This window comes from Colletotrichum paranaense (assembly GCF_030867605.1).
Source record: "Colletotrichum paranaense strain IMI 384185 chromosome Unknown Scaffold_6.1, whole genome shotgun sequence".
NCBI lineage: Eukaryota > Fungi > Ascomycota > Sordariomycetes > Glomerellales > Glomerellaceae > Colletotrichum > Colletotrichum paranaense.
In genome coordinates, this window is record NW_026848964.1 from 2,701,931 (window position 1) to 2,715,793 (window position 13,863).

General features: G+C 54.8%; 3 protein-coding genes across 3 annotated transcripts; 1 reads left to right on the forward strand and 2 right to left on the reverse strand.

Moving 5' to 3' along the window:
• Positions 1-1,026: 1,026 nt before the first annotated feature.
• Positions 1,027-3,330, forward strand: CPAR01_08564 (homeobox domain-containing protein; the record flags this gene model as incomplete). Its single annotated transcript, XM_060492832.1, has 4 exons — positions 1,027-1,715; positions 1,771-1,908; positions 1,973-2,670; positions 2,726-3,330. 4 exons carry the CDS (start codon positions 1,027-1,029, stop codon positions 3,328-3,330), a joined length of 2,130 nt encoding a protein of 709 aa, XP_060349202.1.
• Positions 3,331-6,836: 3,506 nt separating this feature from the next.
• CPAR01_08565 (uncharacterized protein) lies at positions 6,837-7,052 on the reverse strand (the record flags this gene model as incomplete). Its single annotated transcript, XM_060492833.1, has 1 exon — positions 6,837-7,052. One exon carries the CDS (start codon positions 7,050-7,052, stop codon positions 6,837-6,839), a length of 216 nt encoding a protein of 71 aa, XP_060349203.1.
• A 1,541-nt stretch (positions 7,053-8,593) lies between these two features.
• On the reverse strand, positions 8,594-10,851 carry CPAR01_08566 (uncharacterized protein; the record flags this gene model as incomplete). Its single annotated transcript, XM_060492834.1, has 4 exons — positions 8,594-9,519; positions 9,582-10,069; positions 10,153-10,389; positions 10,589-10,851. 4 exons carry the CDS (start codon positions 10,849-10,851, stop codon positions 8,594-8,596), a joined length of 1,914 nt encoding a protein of 637 aa, XP_060349204.1.
• Between the last annotated feature and the right edge of the window lie 3,012 nt (positions 10,852-13,863).

Consider the following 13,863-nt stretch of genomic DNA (forward strand, 5'->3'; position numbering starts at 1 on the left):
GGCATGAGCTGCTGCTTGTGCTTCTACTTCTGCTTTCTCTGCTACGGATACTGCTGCTGCGGCTTTTCTCACTCGAGTCGGCGAGCCTTAAACCATGCATCGGGTCCCTTTTTCAACCATCTCATTCTCCACTGCTACGGTACCTGAGTACCCTCTTCACCCAGTCATCCTCGTCCTCCTCGACACCGCCAGTCAGGTACCGAGTACTCTCGAACCCTCGTCGTTGAACCAGCCGTTATTCCTCTCCCCCCATCGTGGCCAGCTGCTTCTGGCTGCCCGTGCTGGCCCTGGCTCGAGTCCCAAGTCCTCCTGTCCGGATCCAGCCTCGACATTTCTCCGTGTGGATGGCCGTACCCTTCGGTATTAATTCCACCTCTGTCAAACTAAGGAGCAAGGGCTTCCTTACAAGACCGCCTTATTACAACCACGGGTATCCTTCAGACTTGCCATACACAACGGGGCCTGTCAGTTCCAGGCCCAGGAACGCCTCCCAGTCGATCGACCCCGCCATACTATCAGTTGGCACACCCTCAAATTTATACAATATATGATCGATCCTACCTCGTGGGACCTGGGGTAGCCAAGTCCTCTTTCCCTTTTTCATCATCTTCTCTTCCTTTTCCCAAAACGACTTGACGCATCAACGCATCATCCTCTCTCTACATCTATATATCACTCTCACTCGTACACTCTCTCTTTTGATTAACTTGTTAAGAACCATCTCGGGACGGACCCAACTCCAAGGCCAGACACCTTGACCTTCCGACATCAACCTTACCTTGAATCATCAACATAGAGTGCTGTTATATTACCACTATCGGTTGCTTTTGTCGTACACCTTCTAGCTCATCTAGATCTCGGCAAACATCGATAGCTTCCAACACAATCCCTCCAAACACTCCTTTCCCATCTGTCCTAGATTCAACCTCATCTCAGGACATCCTCTCCAGAGAGATCCAGATCGTCCTTGTACCAGCTCGAAACAAGACAACCACCTCATAAACCGAAATCACCACACCTGTCCCAATGCTTGTTACCAGGCAGTTTGACACCACCGAGCAGAGCCACTGGTCCTACAGCAAATTTGAGACTCCCCTCCACAAGGCCCCTACCACTCCTCCACGCATGTCGAACCAGTTCGAAGCTCCGTTGCCCACGCCTCCCGAGTGGCAAGGGCAGCAGTACTCTTACCTCCCAGGGCCGGAAAACAACGTCTTCTCCCAGGCGTACGGAGCTGGCAATGAGACCTCGGATGCGTCGCAACCTCGCACTGCAACCGGCGCCCCTGCACAAGTAGAGATCCAGACGAAGCAAGAACCCGGTCTGGAAAACCGTGGCACAGCAGACCCTCTTGGACTTCGTCAAGTGAAGCAGCCCACTCCGGAAGACGAGCCCGAGGACAGACAGCAGCAGCAACAACAACAGCAGGAACAGCGACAGGCATCGCAGTCCTTGGAGAAGACCGCAGAGCCGGCATCTCAGGAACCCACGGCATCAACAGATATGCAGGGCCAGACAATGATCTCGAACCCGGCTTCATCAACAGAGATCGGTGCCGATGTGTCTTCGTCCCAGATGGACCATGACGAGGGTAGCTTGAGCAAGGACGAGGACGACGACGTGCTTGACGATGATGATATGCTCGACGACGGCGATGGAACCCCACAGACGGCCGCAGAGCGGACAGCAGCCCGGAGGAAGATGAAGCGTTTCCGGTTAGTCGAAGCAGCACATGAAGCATTGTTAGCGGCATACTGACCACAACGACAGTCTCACACACCAACAGACGAGATTCCTCATGAGTGAATTCGCCAAGCAGCCTCACCCTGATGCCGCCCACAGAGAACGCCTGTCAAGGGAGATCCCCGGCCTGAGCCCTCGCCAAGTACAAGTCTGGTTCCAGAACCGGTGAGTCTGCTCGCAACCTAACAATCTCAAAGAGACAGTGGAACTAATCCTGTTCATCCAATAGCCGTGCGAAGATTAAGCGTCTCACAGCCGATGACCGTGACCGCATGATCAAGATGCGTGCGGTTCCCGACGACTTTGACAACGTGCAGGCTCTTCACTCCCCCTACGGCGCGGTCCACGGTCTCAACACTCCCATGTCATCCCCCATGAACTTTGGTACACAGTCATACGCCGACCACATGATTCGTCCTTTGATGGTCGACGTCCGCAGGGCAGAGGGTGGCGAGGAGCACATGTCGTCTACAGGACTCAGCCCTGGATTTGGAAGCATCGGATTCACTCCCCCGGGAACCATGAGCAGCCCGGATATCCTGTCTCCCATGACACCCAATTCGACTGGCGACCACCGCTACGGATACGGCAGCCACCTGTCGCCCATGGGCCCCGGCCCCCGAACCTCAAACCCCTTTGCGCGACAGGGCGCCCTCGAGAACTCCATGTCCATGCACCGCGGCCAGCCGAGCCGACCTCTCCAGCCTCTCCAGCTCCGCGAGACCATGAACCGGTCAAGGTCGGACCTCAACTCTCCTCTCCGCTCCAGCATGTCCTGGAAGGGCGACGCGATCGACTACAGCACATACCACCACGGAGCCGGCGGAAGCCCTCAGCTGAGTGGAAGACAGCAGTCGGTCTACCAGCCAGAGCAGATGAGCGGCCCCTCAAGCAGCGGCCTCCCTTACGAGTCAAGCTCTTACTCCAGTATGCTTTCAACCATCATCTCATGAAAAACTAGTGTCACTAACCCCAAACGTAGGCAACAACTCACCTCCCGGCATGAACTACTCGAGCTTCCCCGGCGGCCCGCCAAACCGCCTGCGCGCCCGCGCCTCATCAGGCACCCTCGGCCTCGACCTCCGCAACCAGTACCGCTCTGTCGGATCCGTCCCGCCCCCAGGCCACTCCCCGGCCCCTCGCGCGACCTCGGCCCAGTTCGCCTACACCTCCAGTCTGCCCTCAGCCCCCCTCACCGCGCCCGTCGACTTCTCCCTGCCCCGCACGCCCGGCGCCCGGCCCGGCGGTGTCCAGGACTACTCGATGCCTCAGATGAGCGCGCCCATCGCCGCGCCCAACGACTTCTCGCAGGCCTTCCACGCCAGCATGAACACCTCCAGCTCCAGGACGCCCATGCGCGACACCTTTGGCGGCGGCGGCCCGATGCCGCCTCAGCACCCCCCTCACGGCGCCCACAACGGCGAGTACGCTCAACAGCAGCAGCAACATCACCAGGAACAACAGCGCGGAGGAGATGAGTACGGACACGAGTTCGGCGCGCTGAAGAGGAAGAGAAGCTTCTCGAGCGGAGCACCGGCCGGACCTGGACCCGCACCCGGACCTCAGGCATACGGAAGCACAGCATAAAGAGAAGTAAAAGAGAACCCAAAAAAAAAGAAGAAAAAACACAAATCTCATGTGGACCATACTTGGAAAGTTGGCCAAACCCCCAAAAGATACCCCAAGGCAAAGGAAAGGGAGGAGGAGACAAAGGGAGGGGGAAATCCGGAAACATTCTGCTTTGGTTTTTTGGGTCGGAAAATCTGATATTTTTACCTGTTCTTAGAATAAGGGGTGTGCGAGCGCGCTGCTCCAACGACATGACTCTCTCTTGCGTTTGTTGATTTTGGTCTGGCCTTTTTTTGGTTTTTTTTGGTTTTTTCGCTTCTTGGGTTTCTTGTATGATGAGACGAAAGCTCACAATTTTCTGTCTTTCTTGTTTTTGTCTTTTTTTCTCTTCTGCTCTATGCACATATTACTTTTTTGTCAACTCCATATATCCCCAAATGACATACAAAAAGGGACCTTTCTGTCTTTTACTGCAAACTGCTCCCTATCTCTTCCTTTCCTCTTGAGTGCTTCCCAGGACTGGACGTCAGGGTGTTTCTGTTCTTGAAATTTGTACTCTATCAAAATACCCCCTTCTCCAAACGTCAAAACGTATCTCAATGTGGTTTTTTGGTTTCCGTTTTTCTTGAGTGTTGTAGCAGAACAGGGAAGTTTCTTAGTATATACAAACACCACTTTGATTCGTTAAAGACATGATGTGCCTCAAAGATGTGTGCTGAACCTGCCGAAAAAGCCAAGCTACCCAGTCCAAGGCAACACCCGTCGGCGCGGATTCAGCCGCCATCACAACCTTGCATCAGGATTCGAGATCTCACGAGGGGCTGGACTACCTCGAGAAACTGAACAGGTGGGAGGAGGAGAGGGAGGGGGGGGGGTGTGGTTTCAAGAAGAGGAAGGGAAAGAAAAAGGAAATATCCCGAGATGGAAGAAAGAAGTGATGGGCTGCAAGTATAGCTTCGGTTAGCGAGAGAGTAGGAGTGTATGTGAGAGGGAGAGAAGGTCACCCACTCCCTTCCATCCCATCCTTACCAAGGTTTTCTTTCCAACAATTGTGTTTGTGATGGGTCACCATAGACCTTGCCTCATGTAACTCTGGACGTCTCGTCTCGTCTCGCTTCATCCCGCCCTTGAAAACTGAACCGAGGTCGATCCATAAGCTTAACTACCTTACCTAAAAGCCCTTCCCAAAACACGACTTAGCAGCGAGGACTGGAGAGTAGCTCTCGAGATGACCGGTATGCCAGGTCATCGAGTGATCTGACTCTGTGAGTGAATCCGAGGAAGGAGACCTCCATAACCGAATGATTCCTCGACCCGCTTAGCAACAAGTGCAGTGTAGTTTGCATTGTTGTTGGTCACGAGTGGTTTCCCTCCACTAATCTGCCCCCCCGGTTCCTCATCACCGGAAACTAGTTGCGATCCGGCCGGAGGCGTCCAAATGCTGTGCTCTGGTTGGTCCCCGCTCGCTCGTCCGCTTCCTCCGCCGGCTTCATTCTCGGCGGTGCTGGTCCGGGCAAGGGGGGGCGGGGGAATCACGGGAGCTGGCAAGACGGACGAGCTCGCCGGTTCCTCCCCCACGATCCTACTCTTTTCTTTGCCTCTTGCTCTGGTCTTGCAGCTCAATGGAGGGCTCTTCTTACTCTTGCTCTTGTCAATACTAAGTAAGTAGGCAGAGAGTATATCTTTCTGGCAGCTGTAAGACCCCCCCCCCCCTTGCCCCCTCATGTACCGCCGCCGGGCCTACTGCAGCTTACCTTACCTACGAACTTAACCCGACCAGACGGAGGCCATCCAAGGCTACTCGGGGTCCTTTGAACAGAGCGATGAGACCCTCAAGATCGAGGATACAACCTCGTAAGGCCGGGAGGTAGTAGATAATGCTACGTAGTATGCCCAAACTCCCTTCTGGCGGAACAGGCAAAAGGATGATGATTGAAGCCATACCAAAGACTCAATGCCGGTAAGCTTTCTCGTCAAGTTCACCCAACTTTGCATACCCTGAATGAGTCCTCCATGCAGTTAGGTTACCCCCCACGCAGCCCCCTCCATTCACTGCTCACGGTCGAGATCGGCTTCGTCGGAGTCAACTCGATTAAGCTTAAGCTCAAAGGAACTGAAGCCAACGAGCGTGGTCCTTTCTGAACGGTTACACGCCCCCTCCCCCCCTTTCCCGTGAAGCCATGCCTTCCTCCCGGAATGGCGGGGATACCAGTGGCGAGGGACGGTATCGGTGTCATTCATCTTTCCTCTGTCTCAAAATCGAGAAACGTACCACCATGGCAAAATGGAGAAGTACCGGCAACTTACATACTCCGTCTTGTTTTGTTCTTGGTTCCTGGTCACCTTGTTTGATGTGCACGCCTCCCCCTTCCCAACCCCTGCCGTGGCTGTTTGTGGTCCAAGGGTACAGCCATCAGACCATCACCATCTCTTCTCAGGAGACCGAGTGTCATTGTGATGGACACATTTACCGCTAAGCATCCAAGGTAGCAGCAGTAGCTGTTCTCTCTCTCCAGGTACTACCTCAAGCCACGCTGCGGTATGGCAAAGATCCGCGGCCCTTTGAATCGTGCCGTAAGCATCGGATCTGCCACGATACACAGGTAAAGTCTTGGATCGCGTGGTTTGGGGCAATGAGGATGTGACCCTCTGTCCCGTCGTATCCTGTTCTGTCTTTGTCCTACTGCCTTGCACCACTTGCGTGCTGAGGCGAAACCTCTGTGGAGTACAAGAGAGACATGTGGTTTCGACGTTGGGCAGCAGGCGGCAGGCCATTTCAAGGATGTCTTTAACGTGAGGCCTTTAGGACTCTACCCCGTATGATGGAGGCGGCGAGGAAAAGAGACATTCTGCGGCAGCTACTTGCTACGGTAGCTCATCTGACAGCAGGGATACATGATCCGGGACCAAAGCAGGATTTGTGAGGGCGAAAAGGAGAAAAAGAAAGCATGAAACGAAAAAGGCAGGCCTTTCCCGGATCTGTTGTCTCGGCTGTTGGCTGGCAAAGTTGTACCTGGTTCCGCACCCTATATGTGGCAACTGCTTCGAGCCTTTGACAGAACCGCCCGCTGCGGGTTATCAAATCCTCTCGGTGACAGATGACACAGGCATAGCCCGATTGAACGGCAGGCAGGCAGCCGGCCAATGCCCCAACCTCCCCGAGAGCTGGATAAATTACTGGAACGTGGTATCAAAGTTAAGCTCCAGCTACCCAAGGGACAGAGTATTAACCTTGTGCTACCCCGTGGGGATGGGGTCTGGATGGTACGGTACGTTGTGACCCCCGGATTTTCCGTACTTATGAAGAGAACTGGCGGGCTGTATGCCGTGAGGATTGTCAGATCGACGGAGGGACTGCAGTAGATGGTTACTTACGCGTGGGTACAATCGGCTACATGAGGCCAAGTTAAAGTCAACCTTTGCCGAAGTAATACGGAGGTAGAGATGCGCAAGACATGCAAGAGGCCGCGATTGTCCAGGCCGACAGCTTCAACGTAGTTGAGGCGGGGAGGGAGGGCGTGTCTTCATCCAGGCTGGGCCAAGGCGATTAGTTCCCGAGGCGTCAGATCGGGCGACAGCTGGTCCTCGTTTGTCGTATGAGGACGCTTGGCTCGATGCGTGTGTCCGGAGGCAGACGGCCGACGACAGAGACCCGGCCGCCGCAGCATGATAGGTGGAGGACGTAGGGCTCCGCGAGTGCCCAACCACACCAAGGCTCTCGGTACTCTGAGGTACCTCATCGTTCGGTACGATGCGGGGTTCAACGCTAGGACTGAAGCAAGTTGACTGCGTATTCGGTATTGGGCCCTTTTGTTGACCTTGGGGAGATGCGATGATTGGATCTCGTGGTTGAGCGACGGAAGTTCCTCATACCTTACCAGTTGCCCTGCAGGAGACGGCCTATCACGGAGGGCGTTGCCGTGAGGACCTGACGGGAGGGTCGGCGTGACCCCCCGGGTTCATGCCGTCGAAGGCTTCGAGTCCAAGGCGAGCCAATGGCGGAAGCTGTCCGCTATTGCAAGCTTCCCGTGGCGGGGAAGGGTCAGTGAGCTACCGATCATGGCACGAATCTGGTTTCCCATGTGCCGCTAGAAAGAGACCCTCGAAGGATGATGGTTTCTCTCCGGGATGTGAGTTTTGCACCGTGTCGACCTCAGCCGAGACGACATAGTAACGTAACGTCAGGCCTAGTAGACAACGAGCGAGCCATGCACGCTTCAACGCTTAATTCGGCGACGAAGTCAAGATCAGAGCTGTATTCGAGCGAGCGGCCCAGGGTTGCCCGAACCGTTATACATGGAATGTGGCTGAGAATCAGGCGGCGCCGACGACGACGACGACTCGATCGATTGCCGCCCAGTGTTGAAGGCGACGTTAGGCGAAAGAGATGATGTGAGAGAGACGGTAAAGAGGACGAGGAGTGAGGGATCGTGGGGTTGTAGAAGAAAAGTATGGTGTGAGGCGCACTGACCACCGCCGCATCCTCAATTCCAACGTCCCGTCCCCGTTCCTGTCAATTACACGGTAGTCCCTTCTTCTCGTCAACCAAACAGACTACAGTCAAGATTCTTCAGAAGCCAATGATTCTAAAAAGTACGCCTGTCCGCAGGCTCCTCCCTCCCTCAGCAGAACCGATACTGACTTGCTAAGCGAGCTCATGCCAAACACCAGCGGCTTTCGTATCAGGGAAACTGGAAGCCAATCACAGAGACCCCGATTGCCTAAACGGGCTTGCGGGGCGTGCTGGGCCGAGCGGACGCTGACCGCTCCTACTGCCCAGAATCAATGTGTCAATCCCATTACTGACGCGTAAAAAGCTGTCCAATTGTTAGCTTGATCCAGAGTCTACAGGTGTAGTTATGTGAGAAGACCCTGTGTTCTTCCTTCTTTGACACGTTGCCGGGAGGTTCACTGTCACTGGGGCTGAGTAGAACTGGACACGGAGTAAGGTGCGTTGATATACTGATCAACGCCAACTAAACACACACTATTAGGTGTTGGTATACACGCCAGCAAAGCAGCTTTTCGGCCAGTACAAAGTGCAGCAATCTGTGTTGAATCTCGTACGTATGTGGAAAGAGGAAGCTGATGGGAGTAGCCCACGATTTCTCTGGTGGTTGCAAGTAGGTGGAAGGACGGTTTGCACGACCTAGGCCACCTTCAAATCCCCTTTTCTGCCCTCAATCTTTCAACAGTGGTACATATTCTTGGGTATCAACTGGTCAAGCATCACGGTATTTCTCTAATACTCTCCGATCTTTGGGTCACTTCAACGCTGACCTCAATCAGCCGTCGCAGCGTGCCCTCCTCTCCTCGTCGTCGTTCCCGCACCCTGCACACTCCGAGACTGTCCCATCTCCGCCACGTCCTCCCGACTTCTCCCCGGTTCCTCCGCCGACGCAAAGATGCCATCGCCGTTCCCGGATGCCCGCCTACTACCACGTCCCTCCTCCCCAACATTATCATAATCAGACACCCGCGTCCCGTCCGAATCATCACCCGAGGCCCCGCCCCCGTGGACCCCACCGATACCTTCCATTGTGAAAGGCGACGCCGTAGCCTCGTCGAGCGCGCTCAGCTCCTCGGGTGAGAACCAGCGCGGCAGAAGCCAGGCGCGGATGGGAATCAGCAGCATAATGAAAACGGGGAATCCCACCGCGGCGACGGTCTGCGTGATGGCGAACGTGGCGCCGAACCCGACGAGCTCGATGGCCACAAATTCCCAGATGGCGCGACGCCGGCGGATCTGCTTGAGCGGGTGACCCGGCGGCGTCAGGTTCTTGTCGCGCAGCAGGAAGAGGATCTTGAGGGTGATGCCGTTCCCTTCGAGGGCCTGCACGCCCATGACGAAGAAGAGGCCGGCGAGCACGCCGTGCGGGATGAGGTGGAGGACGACCAGCAAGGGGCCCGTCATCGTGCCGAGGGTCAGGAGGCCCTGGGCCAGGTTGGACACGCGCTGTTCCACCACGTGCGAGGCCTTTGTCACGTAGCTGCCCTTGAACTCGCCCTTTTCGTCCGTCTCGGGTTCTGATTTGCTGACTGTCAGGGAGTCGGTGTGGAACGGGGCTTGCGGGATGAGGCCGTTTGGGAACGGCAGGCCGAGGATGCCCGCCACGCCCGTTGTGAGGCCGAGCAAGAAGAGGTCCCAGTGGAATCCGGCCGGCTTCTTGAGCGGGAACTCGGTTCCCTGTGCGATGAGTGAAGATACTGCGAGCTCGTATTAGTTTTGGGAAGCCTTGGGTAGGGAGAGTCGAGCGCATGTTCCTTACCGTTGTGATCGAACCAAAACAAAATGGTCAAGAGGATAGCAAAGGGGATAGCCAGGAAGACATCCCCGACAGGAATGTTCCAAAAGTCCACAAGCCAACTCCTGTCCGCCGTGGGCATGAAGGCGATACCAGTAGGCAGCACCTCCAAATCGACGGGTTCCATCCTGCCAATGTGCACGAATCCCGTAAAGAAGATGAGAGTGAGCGGGGTGCCGTAGTCCTTGAGGAAGACGCGCACGTGATGGTGGAACAGGCTGCTCCCGCCGACGCCGGCGCAGACGTAGGCGACCATGAAGACGAGCAGGGCGGCGACGATGGAGAGGTAAAAGGGCTCGGCGTCGCCCAGCCTCTGGAGGACCTGGATGCCCTTTTGGAGGTAGATGAAGGCCACGTAGAAGCCGAAGATGTCGCAGGGGAAGCGCGTGACGTAGCGGAGCCAGTTGCACGAGTTCGTGACGGCGAGGATCCAGTGGAAGACTAGTGACCACCTGCCCCCCCGTTGAATGTTTCGTCAGTGCGTGATGAGGTGAAGGTGGAAGGGAAGGGAGGAAAGGGTTTGGGCGAGACTTACAGGCCGATCCAGCACATGAATGCTAGGTAGTTTGTGCCGGTTGGCTCCATGATATCGTATACGGTGTAGTTGAAGACGGTGATGGGGCCTGTGACGCCGACAATGACCAGAGGCTGGCAGGCCAGTAGAGAGAAGACCACAGCCCCGAGAACGGAAGCTAGGAGGACCTCGTTGACTCCGTACGTCGATCCCGTGCTCGTAAACATGTCGAGGGAGAATGCCAACGCGGGCAAGATGCTGCAAAGCCGGTAAGCCGAGTGTCAACAAGCCGAGTATCAAGATAACTGATAGCAATAGGCATCGAAAGCAACATTACAACAGAAGATTAGGCACACAAGTCCAACCTTCATCCTGGCATACGGCCGGCTAAACATCATACTTTCCGAGAGGAATGGAAGGATCAGAACCACAGAGGATGACAACGAGACGGACATACTTTGCAAAATACATGTAGACCGTGGCCGGCACCACGCGATAGTCCCAGGCATCGGTCCAGTCACTGACGTAAAAGGGCGCCCGACGACGGAGGTCGTTGACCATACCGCGGAAAAGGTGCACTTTCCACCAGCCGCCGGGTCTGCGCGAGGTGCGGTTGCCGGAGCCGGTGCCGGTGCCGGTGCTGTCGTTCTGTGTGGCGTCCGGCGCGGGCGAGGGGCGTCGACCCGGCAGGACCGCCTTTTCGTCGAGATTAGATACCATGGCCGTCGTTGTCGTCGCCGTCGTTTTCGCCGTCGAGTGGATCAAGTATCGGATTACTTGTAAGAGAGGTCTGGCTTGGCGGTTTGAAACAGTGGAACTGCTAATTATGACGCCTTGCGACGAGAGATGAGGGTCTCTTCTAAACAAAAAGCTGCAATCAAACAATGCAAAGAAAGCAATGCAAAGATGTAGAAACAAGGGCCAACAACGAGTTCAGCAAAACAGGATGTGAGGCCGATACGCAATCATGTCGGCAGGGAACACAAGAGCCTTCAGATCGTCTTGAAGCTCTGTTTCAACTCCGCCGAACCGGTTGAGACTCTTCGTATACTGAGTGTCGGGTGGTGGCAACTTGGGGAACCCGTGATGCTTGTGGGCGCCCTCGCCCGAGAGGGCGGGTTGGCGGTTGTATTTAAGTTGTGTATCCGTACAGAGGGGATATCCGTAGACAGACTAGAGCGACGGGCGGCCGAGGCAAGGTTTCCTTCGCCTCAAGTCTCCAAGAAACCCAACCCAAGCCGGGGAGGGTTATTGTCTCTCAATGACGGAGTGGAGATCGCGGGTTCGTCTACGCGCTGCGAGAGTCCAGAGAAAAACGGCAGTGAATACGGGGGTCCGCAGGTTGAAGTTGGAATTGAGTGGATATCGAAAGAGGTGCGAAATGTAACGACAGACCTGGATTTGGTCGCAGAAGGAGGAAGAAAAGTTACGCAAAGAGACAAGGGGGGGGACAAGACCGAAAAGAGGATGATTGATTTCCTGAGTTCCTGGTCCTGACGGAAAACGCTGAATCTAGATTGGTCGACGAGACAAATTTCGAAGACGACACGGCCCCACCCCGCTGGAGATCTCGAACAGGGAGCGATCTTGGGTGGAATTCAACGACAATATCTTACGACGGCAATGAGATTATGTGAGTGATTTCTTCAGAGAAGGAGAGAAAGTGACAGAGTTTGGCATCATCATGATAGAGTTGTCGCAATAGACTCACTCGCACAGAGGAGAGGTGACGGAAAACACGGTTGTAACGGAAGTTCCTAGTGTATTACTCCGTACACCACCAATACTTCGGGCAGGTCACAGGTAACCCTCACCAGTTCTTCCCTCTCCCCCCACCCCGCCGCCGTCGGTCGCCTCCCGCTTCCTTGCCGTCACCGCTCCTCGCCGAGTCAGCGAACCGTCTGGTCACCAAAAAAACTGACAAAGGCCGATCGCCGAAGCAAGTTCTCGCCACGTGCATATCTGCAGTATAGCCGCCCTCCGTTAGGTACCTTGGCACCTGGAAGTTTTGCGATATCCAGGTATTTTCAATGCAGTACCTACTCCGTACCTATTGTCCCCCCCCCCCTCTCTTCCCACCCTTTCCTCCGCCGGCAACCCCAGTCTTGGAAACCCGAAGCAAAATGGGAATGAATCGGCGCTCTTGATTGGCTCTGCTGGAACTAAATTGAAATTCTGCTTGGGCAGAATGAATGATTTATTCGATACCCTCTTTTTTTGGTTGCTTTCGTCTTCCTACCTACGGGATACCTGACCTCGTACGAGGGAATCCCGCTGCGTGCGCGCGCCTCGTTGTGGTTTGCTTACTGAAAGGGTAAGTAGTTCGTCTTACTGAAGAATTACCAATGACGTCTACGGATACTACGCAGTTAGATCTAAGGTATTCTGCAGTCAACAGTCACACATTAGTTCGTGCCCTCGTGCTCCTCTAGTCCGTCAGACTCTTGCGCCGTTTATGTTAGCCATCTTCTTACCCCGATGTAAGCAAGCAAAAGCAAAGGACGACGGGGCCAAAGTTCACTTGGGCCCGAAGCTCTCTCCAACTGTACTCTTTCCCGCCAAAGAGGTCTACTTACTTACCTCGTACCAAGAAGTTGGGTTGCTTGACTTGCGTGAGATCCGTCGGCAAAATTACACAAAACGATCGGCAACCTTCTTTTTTTTTCTCACTCCTTTCGCGCGGCACTTGTATTCGGTGGCGGGCGGGCGCCGATTACACGTCTACCTAGCACAAACCCAGTCACACGGCCAGGACCGGCACACATCTACCCATCTACCTTGCCCACAGGATCGGGACCACCTTCTTCTAGTGCGCCCTGCGCATGCACGCTGCTCTTCTCTCTTTCATCATAACTCCGTGTGTGTGTGTGGCAGTGTGTATGTGTGGTGAACCAATCATTCGCCTCAGTGCCAATCCCAATTCTCGCTGGATATCTCGGCCCATCTTCGTCCCTGCAGTCTCGGGGTCCCGGGTCGCCGGGTTGCGGCACCCAGTCAAGGTTGGATTCATTGCGTTGAGTTCAAAGATGGATGGAAGCCTCTGAAAATAGGTATCATACTTTTTAGAGTCCAAATACGGTCGGTCACGCTTGAAATGGGGTCAATCAAGAGACTTACTATCCTTACTATCAAATTCCGTGCCCGTATACCATGTTCGAAAAGAGGTCGGCACGCATCCGACCCAGTAACGTTCTTTGCGGTTTGCGACGGATTGGCTTGTTCGGGATTCTTGGAAAAGGGGTGACTAAAGTCTCACCCTTCGCTGATATTCGCCGACTTCATTCGCTGTCACGCTCATGATTCGCATTACCTAGTTGAATTCCTCCCCAATCAGAAATGATTTTCCCCCTACGATCGGAGGTCAAAGGGCGTAAATTACAGCCGAAGCGTGGAAAAAAGGGAAAAATCCCATATCTCCCTTCATAGCAGACTGCGACGGGCTCCATTCGCCTTCGGTCACATCCAAAGTCTCCAAGACCACCCCGTATCGGAGGGCTGTTCAAACGGCATCAGTTTGTCACAAGTGATGTTGTTCGCGGTGAGCATGCGCACTCTTGTAGGACTTCGATTATCGAGCAGTACCTAGATTGCACAGCACGTTGAATCCAGAACACCACAACGTTGGTAACCTAAGGTAATTTCCCCGTCGCCATATGAGGGGGTATCCTCTTGTCCTTTCGCATCGTCGAGGACCGAAGCCAACAACCTGCACTACGCAGTTCAAAACACAAA